Genomic DNA, 18,822 nt, shown 5'->3' with positions numbered 1-18,822 from the left:
AGTGTTTTGGCACATATGTGTGTAACACATAGAAAATGCTCCAAAAATGTTAGTTGTCCCATTTCTTATTTACTTAATCCTATTTCCGGTGTCTTTCAGTTACTTGAAGAAATCTGTAATCTTGGAAGAGACCCTAAATACATCTGTCAGAAGCCATCAATCCAGAAGGCAGATGGCACTGCCACTGCTCCTCCTCCAAGGTCTAATCATGCTGCAGAAGAGGCCTCTAGTGAGGATGAAGAGGAGGAAGAAGTACAGGCCATGCAGAGCTTTAATTCTACCCAACAGAATGAAACAGAGCCCAATCAGCAGTAAGTATTCACAAGACAGGTTCCCTAGCCTCGTGATCTTAGGCATGTGATTTTTATCCATAAAACCAAAGGAGTTAGTTCATTATAAGGTTCTTCCAGCCCTAAGAGTCTAGTTTTTCTTTCTTTAACCATTGTGTGCCATTTATGCCTTCATATTTATATTGGTTATCTTAGCAAGGTGTCTTAAAGTTCATGGAATTGAATCAATTCACTATATCAAGTTGATGGGCTTTTCTCAGAGGACTTTTCCCTCATTGTTGATTTGGCATTTGCATCATTGTTTTGTTTGCATAGGTGAACACATATGAAATGTACTTTTGAAGCTTGTCTCCTAAGTGCTTAAAAATTACACGGTTTTGGGCAGCCTGGGTAGCTCAGCGGTTTAGCGCCACCTTCAGCCCAGGGCCTGATCCTGGAGACCCGGGATCGAGTCCCACGTCAGGCTCCCTCCATGGAGCTTGCTTCTCCCTCTGCCTTTGTCTCTAACTCTCTCTCTCTCATCTCTCATGAATAAATAAATAAAATCTTTAAAAAAAATTACAGGGTTGGTTTGTTGGTTGGTTTTTGCTCTTGTTTCATTACTCTATTCATTCTAGATATATCCGAAGTCTTTGGAATGTACTATATGATTGTAACCAGGCACAGTAGATATTCCTTCTTATTTCTATTTATTTAAGAGGTTTCTTTTATTTTTTATTTTTTTATTTATTAATAAGAGAGAGGCAGAGACACAAGAAGCAGGCTCCATGCAGGGAGCCCAACGTGGGACATGCCCTGGGCTGGAGGCGGCGCTAAACCGCTGAGCCACCCAGGCTGCCCTAAGAGTTTTTTTAACATAAAAATTGACTACCTGGATAATAAGATGGGCTCAAAATCTGCTGGCTGGTAGTGGATAGTGTACCAGGCTCTTTGAACTTATATTGTTCATATGCAAGGAATGAAATATAACTTGTAGCAGTAGCTCTTAAGTTCATGGTAGAAGAGCGTGTGATCCCTCTGGACTGTCATTTATTTAGTCATTTCATAAGTGCTCTTTTGGTTCATAGATAACTAGTCCTAAGAAAAGAACAAAAAAAAAAAGAAAAGCAAGAACATTTTAGGTGTGGATATGAATGGGTTTGGGCTGGTCTTGAAGGATGGCTTGGAACTTAAGAAAAAATTATTGTGGAGTACATAGAAGGAGCAAAAGCCTAGACTCAAACTTTGGTGTGCCCTCTTGGAGCTCAGGAAGTAAGGAGTTTGTTGGTACGAGGTTTGGGTTTGGGGTGGGGAGGTTGTTTCTTTTTGGAAGAGATGCATTAACTACTAAGTACATTGATTTGTTGAGCAGATATCTTACCCTTGTCTGCAAAGGCAACTCTACCTTCATTCTAGCAACATCTTCTATTTTGATTAAAGTGTTCTCTCTCCGGAAGAAGAGGACACCTGAAAGAAAACAAAACTTTAAATGCAGAGGAGTCAGAATCTGTGCTTCCTTGCCACACCCTTGATTGTTTTGATTGTTAGCCACCCTGTTGGGATTTGGTTTCCTTTCCTGGCTACAAAACAAGGGAGGGTTTTCTTAAACTTGAGGAGTTAGGGTGGTTTTAAGTGAGGCTTTATATGTTCATCTGCATATAACTTTCTCTACCGGAGTATCTTGGAGATACCTTAGATCTAATGTGCCCAGATTTCAGGTGTCATAGGAAAGTGACATTTTCTCAATGTCCTTGTATTTTTTCACTCCATGCTTTTCTTGTGATATATGTCACTGTGTTCTATCCATATTCCCCCAACCTCAAGTTATCTTTTTTTAAAGATTTTATTTATCTATTAATAGAGAGAGAGAGAGAGAGAGAGAGCGCGCACGCGGCAGAGACACAGGCAGAGGGAGAAGCAGGCCCCATGCAAGGAGCCCGACACGGGACTCGATCTCGGGTCTCCAGGATCATGCCCTGGGCTGCCGCCTAGCCGGCTGCCCAACCCCGAGTTACCTTATATCCTTTTCTGTCTACTAAGTTCCTACAGAGCCAGTTCAGATGTCGAATTCTTAAAGGAGCTTTTCCTTTTACCTCCAAATAAGAAGTCATGTCTTTTGTGTTCTTGCAAAATTTTTGTTAGAATTATTCATATATTCTAATGGTTTCTCCCATTATTCTGTATGCCTCTCCAGGGCAGGGACAATGTCTCATTTCCTGATTGTTTTGTGTATAACAGATAATCTGTCAGTAAATGTTTATTTGGCACTTTGATGGAATGACTCAGGAGCATTAGAGGAAGGATTTTCTGAATCTTAAATGCCAAGAGAAGTGGGTCATAATGAAACATGAATAAGAATGAAGAGATAGTAAAAATGTAGACACCCACAAACATTAATATTCTACCATAGTGTTAGTCATAATGTCACATCTACACTACAGAGGACTCTAGTAATTGCTATTACATGGTATTGATGTTTTTCTATACTCTGCATGGTCTGGGTGTTCATCACTACCTTATTCACGTAACCTATCTAAGAATGTCATAAATGTTGACACACATACTTTCCCACTTCTGCCACCTTCAGAAGCCTTGATTGTATCACTGTGGATTATTAGGGCTGGAAGGAAAAAAAGCAAGAAACTGCTTAAACTCAACCTCCATCTTGAAAGCCACAATATATTAAAGAAAGTTCTTTTATCTCTTTGTGTGAGGTAGTTATGGTGGGAGTTACTATGTACTTTCTGCCAATATGGGAAGAGGCTTAGAAAAATTTACAATGCGTGCCTTCCCGTCTCTCCAGAAGTCTTGTTTATATCCGCTACTTCATTCCCAGTGCAAAATTCTTCAGTGGGACTCCCAAATTCCAGTCACACATGTCCTCATCTGTTGTCCAGTGCCTTAATTAAATGCATGAGTAAATTTTTTCCAATGTTTTTTATTGAGGTTTAATTTCTGTAAATTGCACAGACTTTTAGTTTCCTATTTCTCTACCTTAAAGCAAGGCAGGCTACTTCTTTCTTTTTTTAATGGAGAAAGTATGCGCATGTGCACTCACTTATTGTTGGGGCAGGGGCACAGAGGGAGAAAATCCTCAAGCAGATTCCCCATTGAGTACAGAGCCGAATGCTGGGCTCCATATCGCAACCCTGAGATCATGACCTGCCCAAACCAAGAGTTCCTATGTGATGGTCTGAGCCTGGAAGCCAAAAGATGAGGATAGTAAAAAAAAGCGGTTACTGAACAAGCTTATTCCTAGATTTGGATTAAGAACCACTGTTGTTTTCTCTCTTGTTCTCCCCAACTTCTATCTAGCAAATGAAGGAAGTACCTGGGTCCCATTTTATGATATTACTTCGGCTCTTTGCCATTACCTTTGGTTTCTACAAAGGGACAAGCATTTCAGTTGGGCTAGAGCCACACCTGTACTCCTTAGCTTGTAGAGATAGATTTCTGGATTCTTTCCCAGGAGGTGCATCCAGGCTGGGGTAGATGATTGATAAAAGTAGTAGGGAATGCTACAGTGGTTCTGAGAAGGAACTTTACAGTCAGGGAAAGGTCTCAGTCTTCCCATGGAATCATTCTACTCCTGGCTTATAGGTCCTCCCTTTGTACAGAGTTCTTCCCTAAATTCTTCATTGAGAGTTTTCACAACATCCTTGCCAAGCCCTGTTTCTGGATATTTCATCACTGAAGCCATTCATGATGCCTCTCCACTCAGTCTAGTCTACATTTTGCTGTCAAATGTCTTCATGCCTGGCAAATCTTTATTTATATCTTGCTTGAAGATAAGGACTATAACTTATTGGAAATTCTCTTGCTTTCTCTCTACCCTCTCTCTCTCCCTTCTATTTCTGCCCCTCCCCCCAAATATCTTCAAGGGCCTATATGCAGAATGCTTCTTATTAGACTCAAGTTTTGACCCTTCCTAGGGTTTATCTTCGAGGTAGATTTCGTTTCACTTTAATATATTTTGTAGGTTTTCTTTCCTCTATTTTTTGCAAAAGCCAAAATTGGACTAAACGCTACATTTTCTGTAGCTATGGCATTACTGCAGCCTTCTTATCTGCAGTGCAATATTAAACTATCAGAAGCAAAAGACCTGATCACAGTTTCTCTGAATAGTTCAGGGACTATTGTGATACAAGTATAAATTGTTAGGAAAGGAGCCTTGGGTATTGGCTTCATCTCTGATTAACTTTGTTCTGAATGGTTCTACGCATGGAATTTTGAACAAAATTAAATTCCATCTCCTGTTCTCTATTATAACTTAAAACCTGATGCAAGGGATCCCTGGGTGGCGCAGCAGTTTAGCACCTGCCTTTGGCCCGGGGCGCGATCCTGGAGGCCCGGGATCGAATCCCACATCGGGCTCCCGGTGCATGGAGCCTGCTTCTCCATCTGCCTATGTCTCTGCCTCTCTCTCTCTCTCTCTCTCTCTCTCTGTGTGTGTGTGACTATCATAAATAAATAAAAATTAAAAAAAAACCTGATGCAAGAACATGGTAAGATTGTATCTTTGTCTAGCTCTTGTCTTCAAGCAAATGTTTCAATAGTCTCTTAATCGAACTGGCTTATTTTTTAGTATTTTCATATTGATGAATTCCTCCTCTGATAGTTTGCCTCAGGAGTTTCTTTTGAGATATGTGCAAATGCTGAGTTTGTGAAAGCTTGGTTTTTCCTTTTGTGCGCTCAACCTAGTCAGGCTAGAAAAAGCTAGCTTCAGAATTGATTTCAGCTTTTTTTTTTCCTGTACTGTACTAAAGACTAGAAGTCTGATTTAGAGAAAGGACCTAGAATTTCATGCTGTTTCCCTTTCCTCACTTTATTCTCTTGCACTGGTATTGTGAATTTGTGTAACTAACTCTTTTCTCCCTTAACAGGGTTGTTGGTACAGAGGAACGTATTCCTATTCCCCTCATGGATTACATCCTTAATGTGGTAAGATTCATGATAGGGCAAACTGAGTAGAGGTGTGTGTTTTTCTGGAAAATGTCTGGGATTACTAAATAGTCCAGTGATTTCCCCGTTTATTGTCACTGGGGCCCTTAAAGTGTGAAGCAGTGGGGAAAGATGTTGCAAACCTTGTTCTGTGAGATTGGTTTGCCAAACATTGGACAACACTCTTCCCTTTTTTTAGATAATCCCAATTTTCTGTTCATTGTTACTATTCCCCATTGGAATCCAAACAGAAGAGTGGCTTTGTTAGGTCAATCCAGTATTACATTCTTTGAATGTGTCCCCAAAATATATTTTTCCCATTATTTGCTATTTTCCCCATTAACTTCTCCTTTACTAATATGGCCATTTCTTTTAACTTCCCATGTGTCTCACAGGAAAAAAGGGAAGAATTTGAATTTTCTCAGAATCATTTCCCTATAAGTAGAAGCCCACTTCGCAATTATTCTATCTCGCTAAACACTTCCAAAGATCGTTTCTCTTGTGCCTATTTCTTGCCCACATTTTACTTTCTTCCCTTAAAAAATGCTTTGTTTGGTCCAAATCACTCTTCTGGAATTCTGGTTTTCATTTGCATTATGAACACACAATGAGGAAAAGTGTCCACTTTTGCTTCCAGGGGAAAGGCAATACACTATCATGCAAGGAGCAAATTAAGAGATTAGTTCTGATTTTGCCACTAATTCATAAGTGTGGCCCTGAGCAAGTCATTTCTCTGGATGCTCTCAAATTACATGACTTTAGGTGTGGCCAAAAAGGTAGATTGGGAAGAAGTAATTATTCCTGTGTTTGGTTTTTGGTTTTTTTGGATGTTTAGGGACCATATCATATCTCTATCCCTATTTACTTGAGGTTTTGGTATTCTAGAAAATACTGATCTCATGACTACAAGGCTACCCCTGTCCTTACTCCAAGCTGGCCTTTAGTTCCAGGTGTCAGGCTCTAACTTTTTTTTTTTTTAATTTTCATTATCTAGATGAAATTTGTGGAATCTATTCTGAGCAACAATACAACAGATGACCACTGCCAGGAATTTGTGAATCAGAAAGGACTCTTGCCTTTGGTTACCATTTTGGGTCTTCCTAATCTGCCCATTGACTTTCCCACATCTGCGGCCTGTCAGGCTGTTGCAGGTGTCTGCAAATCCATATTGGTAAGAGCTTTTGGACAAATATCTTCATTTCTTTTTAGAAATCAGAGTTTTGCAGTACTTCTGTACAAATGTTTTTACTCTGGTCTCCCTTTACTTTCAACTAAAAAATAAGAAATTTGTGGTTATGTATTACAAGTGAATTTTGTGACTAATAGTGTGTCATGTTCTCATTGAAAAGTTCACATGTTTGTTGAGTGTTCCTAGGTTTGGTATATAGTTCAACCATTAGTAGATCAAGTTCCAAGTTTTGGAACTGGGTTTTATTGTGTCATCCTTTCTCATGGATGCTTTTTAACACATTCCTCTGGTATTGTTTAGTCATACAGGGTTTTTTCCTTTTTCAAGCTTCATAGTCATGCATTTTAAGCATAAGTGACCTAGAGTTTATTGCTCAAGTTTTGCCAATAAATTGTTTTATTTACTTTAAATACTAGTAAAATACATATCACATGATGTTTACCTTTTTAACCATTTTTAAGTGTATAGTTCAGTAGTGTTAAGTACATTTACATTGTTACACCAGCCAATCTCCAGAAGTTTTTCATCTTGCACAACTGAAATTCTATACTCATTAAACAACAACTCTACATTTTCCTCTCCTTCCCAGCCCCCGGTAAACATTATTCTACTTTCTGTCTCCCTGAATTTTACTGTTCCAGGTACCTCATAATTCATTAAGGTATCTGTGTTTCTCTGATTGGCTTATTTTGCTTAGCATAATATCTTCAAGATTCATCCATGTTATAGCATATGTCATAATTTCCTTCTTTTTTATGGCTCTGTTGTATGTATAAGCCACATTTTGTTTATCCATTCATTCATTGATAGACCTTTGAGTTGTTTCTACCTCTGGGTTATTTTGAATAGTACTGCTATGAACGTGGGTGTGTAAATATTTCTTTAAGACTACTTGTGTGTGTGTGTAGTGAGAGCACTTTAAGGATCTACTTACTCTCAGCAAATTTCAAGTATACAATATAGTATTAACTATAGATACCAAGCTGTATATTAGATCCCCACAATTTACTCATAACTGAAAGTTTGCCCTTCGACCAGCATCTCCACATTTCCCCCCAGCCCCTAACAACCATCATTCGGCTCTCTGGTTCTTATGAATTCGACTTCTTTAGATTTTTAATATATTTTATAAAGATTTATCTATCTATCTATCTATCTATCTATCTATCTATCTATTTATTTATTTATTTATTTATGAGAGGGAGAGAGAGGCAGAGACACAGGAGGAGGGAGAAGCAGGCTCCATGCAGGGAGTCCAACGTGGGACTCGATCCCGGGACTCCAGGATCACACCCTGGGCTGAAGGCAGGCGCGAAACCGCTGAGCCACCCAGAGATCCCTGACTTCTTTAGATTTTATATAAAAGTATGATCATACCCAAGACTCCTTTCAGTTCTTTTGGTTATATACTTAGAAGTAGAATTGCTAAAAAAAAAAAAAAGAAGTAGAATTGCTGGATTATATGGTAGGTCTATTTTTAATTTTTCAAGGAACCACCATTCTATTTTCCATGGCAACTTTTTCACATTTCACATCATTCCAGCCAGCAGTGCACAAGGGTTCCAATTTCTCTGCATCCTCACCAACACTCCTTATTTTCTTTTTTTTCTTGATAGTAACCAACATGTAATAGATACAAAATGAGACCACATGGTTTTGATTTGTATCTTCTGTAATTATTATTGATGTTGAGCATCTTTTCACGTGCCTACTGGCTATTTGTGTATCTTTGGAGAGATGTCTGTTCAAGTCCTTTGCCCATTTTTTAGTGGAGTTGCTTTTTGTTGAGTTGTGGGAGTTCCTTATTATTATGGATATTAATTCCTTATCAGATAAATGATTTGCAAATATTTTCTCCTGTTCTATGGTTTCCTTTTACCTCTGTTAATAGTGCCCTTTGATGAACAAAATATTTTAATTCTGATGAAGTCCCATTTTATCGTTTTTTACTGCTGTTGCTGTGCTTTTGGTGTCAAATCTAAGAAATCATTGCCAAATCCAGGGTCATATAGCTCTTACCCTATGGCTTTGTCTACGTGTTTTTATAATTTTAGCTCTTACATTTAGGTCTTTGATCTATTTTGAGTAATTTTTTATATGGTGTAAGGTAAGGTCCAACTTGATTCTTTTGCACATGTATAACCAGTTTTTCCAGCACTATTTGTTGCAGAGACTGTTCTTTCCCTATTGCACCTATGTCTTGGTGCCCTTATCAAAGATAGTTTGACCATAGATGTGAGGGCTTATCTGGGAATTTTATTATATTATGTTCGTCTTGGTGTCTGTCTTGATGCCAGTACCACGTTTTTTTATTACTGTAGCTTTTTTTTTTTAAATACTGTAGCTTTGTGATAAGTTTGGAGATCAGTAAGTGTGAGAATTCCAACTCTGTTCTTTTTCAAGATAGTTATATGTATTTGGGGTTCCTTGAAATTCTTTTACAGATTTTAAGAGATTTCTATTTCTGCCCCCCCCACCATTGATATTTTTATAGGGATTGCATTAAATCCATGAAGACTCCTTCATTAGCTGGATTGTGCAGCGATAAGTAATTTTTGCTAAAAACCAGTAACTCAGTTGCTTATGGACTTAGAAAGTCCATAATTTATAACATACTGTAATGTTTTATTTTGCTTTACTCTTTGCAGTATTTAATTATTAAATGTTATTCATAAGAGAAAGGAGAAAAGGGGCTGTGCTTCATTTGTTATCCTACCTCTTAAGATACTACTGAGTATGGGTAGATTTATTTAAAGCCACAGGAAAGACACAGAAGTTCTCTATCTTTAATGGCAAGTGATAGTATTTTCCTGTGAGATTTTTCTGCATACTCAAAAAGCAATTACAGGGGCCTTATTCTATAATCCTTGAGTTGTTTCATAAAAAGGGAATTGCTTACCTGATGATACCCATTCTAGAATCATCTCTTTTAGTGAGAAAAGAACAGTTTTAATACTGGTTCACTTGCATGCTTTGGAACCTTGCCTAACATTGCTCCCTGTTGAGCAAAATTTACAATTAATCTTATAGTATGGAGTCATTACTATAATAGTATTTCAGTTTGGCTATTACAAGCTTTTAAATATGATTGGCTTACCACATTTGAAAGCCTTTCATTTGAGAGAAGTGTTGCCCTAAAAGGAGGCATTGAGGTATGTCATACCTGCATTCATATTTTGACTCTTACCATTTACCAGGTGGGAGACCGTGGCCAGGTTTGAAATTTGTGACACTTGTCTTCTACTTCCATTGTGACTGTTAAAGACATGATGTATATGAAGTTCATTGTACACTAATGCTTTAACTATTACTCTTGTTTCAGACACTGTCACACGAACCCAAAGTTCTTCAAGAGGGTCTTCTTCAGTTGGACTCCATCCTTTCATCCTTGGAGCCCTTACACCGCCCAATTGAATCCCCTGGAGGCTCAGTATTGTTGCGAGAACTGGCTTGTGCTGGCAATGTTGCTGATGCTACCCTCTCAGCTCAGGCCACACCTCTACTGCATGCACTCACTGCTGCCCATGCCTACATCATGATGTTTGTTCATACTTGCAGAGTTGGACAGGTAAGAATTGGGGGTGTACAGGTTAGTTTAAGGCCGGTGGAATACCTAAGGCATATACTAGGCATCTTACTATACTTAGAAGCAGTTCTAGCTGCTAAAAGAACAGATTTTTTTTTTTGGTGGGGGATTTAGGTTTATGCTTCAAGATGCTGTCTAGTTTCATTTTCCCTTAGTATGTTTTTTTTTTTCATTAGAATTTGAGTGATCATATAATTTGCTTTGCGATTGGACTTTGAGAGTGAAATTTGAGTTAGAAACCTTGTTGAGTGCTATCTCAGAAATTTGATATTGCACATGTTTTATTAGGTTATTATAAATAATAGGCATTAATAGATCTGTAGCAGCCATATAGGCTAACTGGGATATATAGTCACCTTATTTAGTGGGCAAGCCTCAATTGGATGCTCATCTAGCGTTATTACTTCCTAATTTTTGTACAAATGCATGTAGACTTGATAATGGGATGGTAAGAAGGAAATTTGTCCACAGTACATTTAAGTCAATGGTAATTAACAGAGATTACTGAAGATTACCTAAGTACCAAGCCCCATGCTGGCAATCCATGTGAGGTTCCTCTTGTGGTTCCAGAAAGATGGAGGATTTTTTGTGTGCTCATAGTTTTTACAACTTTTAGTCCTCCAGTAATCAATTCTAAAGATTAATGATGTAATGTTTGAGTACCCTTGTTTTATGCTATTGAGCAGGAGTGTATTCTTTGCATCAAATCAAATGAAAAGCACATATATAAACTATTTAGAAAATAATTCAATTACATAACAATGCTTTGGGTTTATTTTTATGACTTTTTATTTAAAAAGGTTAAATGTTCAAGGAATTAAATCCAAATATTTATTGGAGTTAAGAAATTAGAGGGAAATAGCAAGCCCCTCACCACCTAAAAAAATTAAAAGGCTGTCACTGAATCTATAAAATTGTTTCTTTAAAAAGAGTTGCCTATGACTGTTCCCTTTCACTTTACAAAAAGCAATAAGAAGGAATGTTAGATACAGACTATAAATGTTGCAGAGGGCATCCCAAAGATCAGCTTCTGTTTACTGTGATTGCAGAGTGAAATTCGTTCCATCTCTGTAAACCAGTGGGGCTCTCAGTTGGGTCTGAGTGTTTTGAGCAAGCTGAGCCAGTTATACTGTTCCCTGGTGTGGGAAAGCACTGTCCTTCTCTCCCTGTGTACCCCAAACAGGTAAGAGAATGGTCATCTGTCTATTATCTCTGTTGTGTGTCCTAATAGAGAAACTAAATTCAGTGATCCTGGAGGATTGCTTCGGTCAAGGACAAAGGCTATTAGTAAAGATTTCAGAGGGTTCCTTGTTTTTCTTAATCCACTGAGGCTGCTATAACAAAATACCACAGACTGGATCCTTATAAACAGCAGAAACGTACTGCTCATAGTTTTGGAAGCTGGATGTATGAGACTATGGTGCTAGCTTGGCTGGGTGAGGGTCCTTTTCTGGGTTGCAGACTTTTCCTTGTTATTCTGTCACATGGTAAAAGTTACTAGGAATGTTTCTGGAGCCTCTTTTATGAGACAGTAGTCCCATTCATGAAGATTCTGTCCTCGAGGTTTAAGCACTAACCAAAGGCCTTACCTACTTACACCATCACATTAGGCATTAGGATTTCAACTCATGAATTTTGAGGGGACACAAACATTCACTCCACAGTATTGTCCTTCCTGTTAACCAGCCTAGGGACATGCTTACAAATGTTTACAAATGTGTTAATCTTCTGCATCTTTGATCTTATGTCCCATTTATGCTGTGTTAGCCTGATAGGTGTTTAAAATTTGTTAGCCATATCTAAAGTTGAGTTGGAAACCTTGTTGCCTGCTACCTCAGGAATTGGATTATCGCACATTTTATTAGGTTAACTTACCTGTTATAGGAGGGATAGTGTCAGCCAAACTGATTAGAAACCAAACACAACTTAAGAAATGAGCTATCATGGTTCTTTTTGCTCATGGTTTGTCTTGTTGCAGTCTGCCATCTGGGTGTGAATTTGGCCAGGTGGACATGCAGAAACTTGTTCCAAAGGATGAGAAGGCAGGTACGACCCAGGGCGGAAAAAGATCAGGTAACTCCAAGAAACTAAAATCTTAGTCATTCTCTTAAACTTTGTCTCTATGTCTTTATTAGGTCTGTTGTGAAAATTTAATTAGCTCTATTGTCTTTAGTCCTCAACTTTTTTCCTTCCATTTTTATTTTAAAATAAATTATTTTCAGTCAGTTTCTCTATAAAATGTATATACACAATGGTAAAAATTACAAGTTCTAGTAAAAAGAATCACTTATATTTGTACCACAAATAAACTGTATTTTGGAACTATTTGTCTAAACTTTTCCCCCAGGAATACATTTTATTAGCATAGTTGTGACTATCTTAGAGATAATATTTTATATTTTATAGATCTCTGTTTACTTAACGTTAAGTGCCATTTAAGGGGCCTATGAATTAACCATTCCCTATTAAGTTTTCTAATGTACTATTTTGAAATGAGTATTTTTATATAGTTTTATGCAAATGAAAGATTAATTCTGAGCAATTGCTATATTGAAGGATATGGCAGTACTCTTAATTTTTATATGCTTATTTTTCACAAGTTTAATTTCACTGTTAAAAATGACAAATGGGGATGCCTGGGTGGCTCAGCGGTTGAGCGTTTGCCTTTGGCTAAGGGCGTGATCCCGGAGTCTTGGGATCGAGTCCTACATCAGGCTTCCTGCATGGAGCCTGCTTCTCCCTCTGCCTATGTCTCTGCCTCTCTCTGTCTCTCTTTCTCTCTCAAATAAATAAATATGGTTGTAGCAGCCATATAGGCTAACTGGGATATATAGTCACCACTGAGCCACCCAGATGCTCCCGTGGAACACTTTAGAACCACACTGTTCAGGGATGCCTGAGTGGCTCAGTGGTTGAGCGTCTGCCTTCGACTCAGGGCGTGATCCTGTGGTCCCGGGATCGAGTCCCACATCGGGCTCCCTGTGGAGCCTGCTTCTGTCTCTGCCTCTCTCTCTGTGTGTCTCTCATGAATAAATAAAATCTTAAAAAAAAAAAAAAGGAACCACACTGTTCAATATGGTAGCCACTAGCCATGTGTGAACTGTTGAACACTTAAATGTGGCCGGTACAACTAAAAAATTGGATGTTTTTTCCTTCCTCTTTTACTCTCCCTCTTTCTCCCTTCCCTTTCTGTCTTCCCGCTTGCTTTTTTTCTGTATTTCCTCTTGTAAGGGGGAGGGTATTATGAGTTGATCTGTGTGTCTGTTTCCCTACCACACAAAAAAGTACTGTGTTGAAGCACTAACCCCCTCCTAGCACCTCAAAATTAGACTTTTTTTGGAACTAGGGTTGTTAGAGATGTAGTTAAGATGAGGTTATAGATGGGATGAAAAAAACTCAATTCTTAATTTTTATTAATTTAAATATAACTATTATTCTGTTCAATTATTAGAAGGCTTTTAAGTGTTTAGAACAACTTTGGTATGTGAATGTATTTTTTTCCAAGTAAATTGTATGAAATAAATGTAGGTCAGTTATTTTTATGAAAATTTAATGTCTGAAATGAGATGTGCTCTAAGTATATTTCATACAGCTACCTGTTTTTTAAAAATCCTGAGTATAAAAATGTAAAAACTCAGTAATTTTTATATATGCTTATATCTTGAAATAAAAGTTTGATTATATTGGGTTAAGCAGTATATTATTAAAAATTGTGTTTTTATTTTTTAATGTGGCTACTAGAAAATTTAAAATTACATATGAGGCTCACATATTTCTATTGGACAGTGCTATTTTTCTGATTCAATGTTTAATATATTTTTAAATTTTTCTTTTATTTTTACATATTTTAAGGTTTTTTTTAATTCCATTTAGTTAACATACAGTGTTATCTTAATTTCAGATATATAATAAAGTGATTCAACAGTTCCATACATCACCCGGTACTCATAAGGACAAGTACACTCCTTATTCTCAATCATCTATATAACACATCCTCCATCCCTTCCCCTCTGATAATGATCAGGTTTTTTTTTAATTTTTATTTATTTATGATAGTCACACAGAATGAGAGAGAGAGGCAGAGACATAGGCAGAGGGAGAAGCAGGCTCCATGCACTGGGAGCCTGACGTGGGATTCGATCCTGGGTCTCCAGGATCGTGCCCTGGGCCAAAGGCAGGCGCTAAACCGCTGCGCCACCCAGGGATCCCAATGATCAGTTTTTTCTGTATAATTAAGAGTTTGTTTCTTGGTTTATCACTCTCTTTTTTCCCTCTTTGCTTGTTTGTTCTGTTTCTTAGATTCTGCATAGTGAAATCATATGGTATTTGTCTTTTTCTGATTTCACTTAGCATTATACTCTTTAGGTCTATCCATGCCCTTGTGGATGGCAACATTTCATTTTTTATGGTTGAATAATATTTCATTGTATGTATACGCCACCACTCCTTATCCATTCATCAGTCCATATTTTGGCTATTTTAAATAATGCTTCTATAAACATAGGGTTGCATGTAACCCTTAAAATTAGTGTTTGTGTATCCTTTGGGGAAAAACCTAGTAGTGCAATTGCTGAGTTGTAGATTAGTTCCATTTTAAATTTTTGAGGAACCTCCATATTGGTATCCAGAGTGACTGCACCAATTTGTGTTCCCACCAACAGAGTAAGAGGGTTCCCCTTTCACCACATCCTCACCAATACTTTTTGTTTATTGTTACTGATTTTAGCCATTCTGACAGGTGTGAGGTGATATCTCATTGTAGTTTTGATTTGCATTTCCCTGATGGTATGTGATGATGAACATCTTTGCTTGTATCTTTCGGCCATCTTTATATCTTATTTTGGAGTATAAGTTCTTTATATATTTTGGATATTAACTCTTTATCAGATGTCATTTGCACATAGCTTCTCTCATTATGTAGGTTGCCTTTCGGTTTTGTTGATTGTTTCCTTCGCTGTGCAGAAGCTTTTTATTTTGATTTAGTTCTAATAGTTTATTTTTTATTTTGTTTCACTTGCCTCAGGAGACATACCTAGAAAAAAGTTAATACAGCTAATGTCATAGAGGTTACTGCCTGTATTTTGTTCTGGGATTTTTATAGATTTAGGTCTTTCATCCATTTTGAATTTATTTTTGTGTATGGTATAATGGTCCAGTTTCATTCTTCTGCATGTTGCTGTTCAGTTTTCCCAACAACATTTGTTGAAGAGAGCTTTTTTTCCCCCATTGGATATTCTTTCCTGCTTTGTCGAAGATTAATTGACCATGTAGTTGTGTGTTTAACTCTGGGTTTTCTTATCTGTTTCACCGATGTATGTGTCTATTTTTGTGTCACCACCATACTTTGACTACTGCAGTTTTGTAATATAACCTGAAATCTGGAATTGTGATGCCTCCAACTTTTTGTTGTTGTTGTTGTTTTTATGATAGAGAGAGAGAGAGAGAGGCAGAGGCAGAGACACAGGCAGAGGGAGAAGCAGGCTCCATGCACCGGAAGCCTGACATGGGATTCGATCCCGGGTCTCCAGGACCGCGCCCTGGGCCAAAGGCAGGCGCCAAACCGCTGCGCCACCCAGGGATCCCTGCCTCCAACTTTTTAAAGATTGCTTTGGCTCTTGTGTTTCTGTACAAATGTTAGGATTGTTTGTTCTGGTTCTGTAAAAAATGCTGTTTGTATTTTGATAGGGATTGCATTAAATGTGTAGAGTGCTTTGGGTAGTATAGACATTTCAGTGATATTTGTCCTTCAGTATGTGAGCATGGAAGGTCTTTCCATTTCTTTGTATCATTTTGAATTCTTTCATCAGTGTTTTATAGGTTTCAGAATACAGGTCCCTCCCCTCCTTGGTTCACCTTATTCCTAGGTGTGTTATTTCTCATGTAATTGTAAATGGGATTGTTTTCTTAATTTCTCTTTCTCCTGCTTCATTATTGGTGTATAGAAATGCAACAGAATTCTGTGCATTGATTTTATATCCTGTGACTTTATTGATATATACATTAGTTCCAGCATTTTTTTAGCGGAGTCTATAGGGTTTTCTATATATATTATGTCATCTGCAGATAGTAAAAGTCTCACTTCTTCCTTACTGATTTGGATGCCTTTTATTTCTTTTTGTTGTCTGATCGCTTGTGGCTAGGACTTAACAGTACTATGATGAATAAAAGTGGTGAGAATGGACATCTTCCGTTTTTCCCCATTAGGGATGATGTTAGCTCTCTGTTTTTCATATATGGCCTTTATTATATTTAGGTATGTTCCCTCTAAACCTACTTTGTTGATGGTTTTTCTTAATTATTATTTTTTTAATTTTTTGATTATTTATTTATTTTTGAGAAAAAGAGCCTGAGCTGTGAAGGGGGCAGAGGGAGAGAACCTCAGGCAGACCCTCCCTTGAGCCCAGAGCCTGATATAGGGCTTGATCCTAGGACCTGAAGCAAAATCAAGAGTCAGACATTTAACTGAGCCACCCAGGTGCACCTTGAAGGTTTTTTTTATCATGAATAGATACTGTACTTTGTTGGGTACTTTTTCTTTGTCTGTTGAAATGATCATATGCTTCTTACTGTTTCTCTTATTGATGTGATATGTATCACATTGACTGAATTTGTGAATGATGAACTACCCTTGCAACCCAGGAATATTATCCCATTTGATCCTGGTGAATGATTTTTTTTTAATGCATTGTCGAATCAGATTGCTAGTATTTTACTAAGGACTTTTGCATCTATATTCATCAGGGATATTGGCCTGTAGTTCTTTTTTTTAGTGGAGTCTTTGGTTTTGGAATCAGGGTAATGCTGGCCTCATAGAATGCATTTGGAAGTTTTCCCTTTTTTCTATATTTTGGAATAGTTTAAGGAGAATAAGTATTAACTCTTCTTTAAAATTTTCAGTAGAGGGATCCCTGGGTGGCGCAGCGGTTTGGCGCCTGCCTTTGGCCCAGGGCGTGATCCTGGAGACCCGGGATCGAATCCCACGTCGGGCTCCCGGTGCATGGAGCCTGCTTCTCCCTCTGCCTGTGTCTCTGCCTCTCTCTCTGTATGACTATCGTAAATAAAAAAAAAATTAAAAAAATTTTTTAATTTTCAGTAGAATTTACCTGTGAAGCCATCTGGTCCTGGACTTCTATTTGTTGGGAATTTTTTTTTTTTATTACTAACTCAGTTTCTTTGTTGGCTATCTGTTAAAATTTTCTATGTCTTCCTTTTCAGTTTTGGTAGTTTAAACGTTTCTAGGAAATTATCCATGTCTTCTAGGTTGTCCAGTTTGTTGGCATATAGTTTTTCATAACATTCTCATGATTTTTTGTATTTCTGTGGTTTTGGTTATTTCTCCTATTTGTGATTTTATTTGTCTTTTTTTAATAAGTCTGACAGGATTAAAGAACCAGCTCTTGGTATCATTGATGTGTTCTGTTGTTTCTTTAATTCTGTATCATTTATTTCCATTCCAGTCTTTATTATTTCCTTTCTTCTGCTAATTTTATGTCCTGTTTGCTTTTTCTAGCTCCTATTGGTGTAAGGTTAGGTTGTTTGAGACTTTTCTTGCTTGTTGAGGTAGGCCTATATTGCCATGTTCTTCCTTCTGAGTACTGCTTTTGCTGCATCTCAAAGTTTTTGGGCCATTGTGTTTTCACTTGGTTTCCATGTACTTTTTAATTTCTTCTTTGATTTCCTGGTTGACTCATTCATTGTTGAGTAGCATGTTCTTTAACCTCCATGTATTTGTGATCTTTCCAGATTTTATCTTGTGGTTAATTTCTAGTGTCATAGCATTGTGGTCTGAAAAGATGAATGGTTATGACTTCAGTCTTCTTAGATTTATTAGGCTAGTTTTCTGGACTAATAAGGGATCTGTAGATTGTTCTGTTCCACATAATTGAAAAGAATGTGTATTCTGCTGTTTTGTCTTAGGATGAAATGTTTGGAATATATCTGTTAAATCCATATGGTTCAGTGTGTCATTCAAAACCATTGTTTCCTTGTTTGATTTTATGTCCATTGATGTGATTGGGGTGTTAAAGTCCCCTACAATTATTGTATTACTATTGATAAGTTTCCTTTATGTTTGTTATTATCTGTGTATTTGGGTGCTCATACGTGGGTACATAAATATTTGTAATTGTTACATCTTTTTGTTGGATTGTCCCCTTTATTACTTTATAGTGTCTTTGTCTCTTGTTACATTCTTTGTTTTAAAGTCTGTTTTGTCCAATATGAGTATTGCTACTCTGGCTTTCTTTTGACAACCATTTGCATGGTAAATATTTCTCCATTCCCTCATGTTCCTCCATTTACAGGTATCTTTAGGTCCAAAATGAGTCTCTTGTAGGCAGTACATAGATGAGTCTTGCTTTTTTATCCATTCTCTCACCCAGTCTTTTGGTTGAAGTGTTTAGTCCATTTACATTGAAATAATTATTGATAGGTAGGTATTGCCTTATTATTACTTGTTTTGTGTTTCCAGAAATTTTCTCCTTTCTTTTTTCTTTAATGGTTTGCTGATTCTCTTTACTGATGTATTTGGATTTCTTTCTCTTTATTATTTACATATTTATTAGTGTTTTTTTATATGATTACCATTATATTTACATATAACATCTCTTACGTATAGCAGTTTATATTAAGTTGATGGTTATTTAAGTTTGAACCCATTCTTCTCTCCTCCCCACATTTTAGGTATATGTTATTACATTTTATATCCTTTTTTTGTGAGTTCCTCAATACTGTCACTTTTGGTCTCTCCTTCTCACTCATAGACTCCTCTTTAATATTTTTTACAGGGCTGTTTTAGTGATCATGAACTCCTTTAGTTTTTGTTTTCTGGGAAACTC

General features: G+C 37.3%; 1 protein-coding gene across 8 annotated transcripts in view; it reads left to right on the top strand.

Annotated features, from left to right (window-relative positions):
• The window catches only part of HUWE1 (HECT, UBA and WWE domain containing E3 ubiquitin protein ligase 1), a 171,059-nt gene that overhangs the window by 91,929 nt on the left and 60,308 nt on the right, over positions 1-18,822 (top strand). For all 8 annotated transcript variants that reach the window (XM_055337490.1, XM_055337489.1, XM_055337497.1 and 5 more), the window contains 6 exons: positions 100-311; positions 5,153-5,210; positions 6,205-6,381; positions 9,722-9,967; positions 11,035-11,168; positions 11,964-12,058. In XM_055337490.1, the coding sequence (XP_055193465.1) occupies positions 100-311; positions 5,153-5,210; positions 6,205-6,381; positions 9,722-9,967; positions 11,035-11,168; positions 11,964-12,058 (922 nt within the window). The remainder of the gene's footprint in view (positions 1-99; positions 312-5,152; positions 5,211-6,204; positions 6,382-9,721; positions 9,968-11,034; positions 11,169-11,963; positions 12,059-18,822) is intronic.

This window comes from Nyctereutes procyonoides, unplaced genomic scaffold, assembly GCF_905146905.1.
Source record: "Nyctereutes procyonoides isolate TBG_1078 unplaced genomic scaffold, NYPRO_anot_genome, whole genome shotgun sequence".
NCBI classification, from domain to species: domain Eukaryota; kingdom Metazoa; phylum Chordata; class Mammalia; order Carnivora; family Canidae; genus Nyctereutes; species Nyctereutes procyonoides.
The sequence above is the reverse complement of the archived record's forward strand: the minus strand, read 5'-3'. Positions and strand labels throughout refer to the sequence as shown.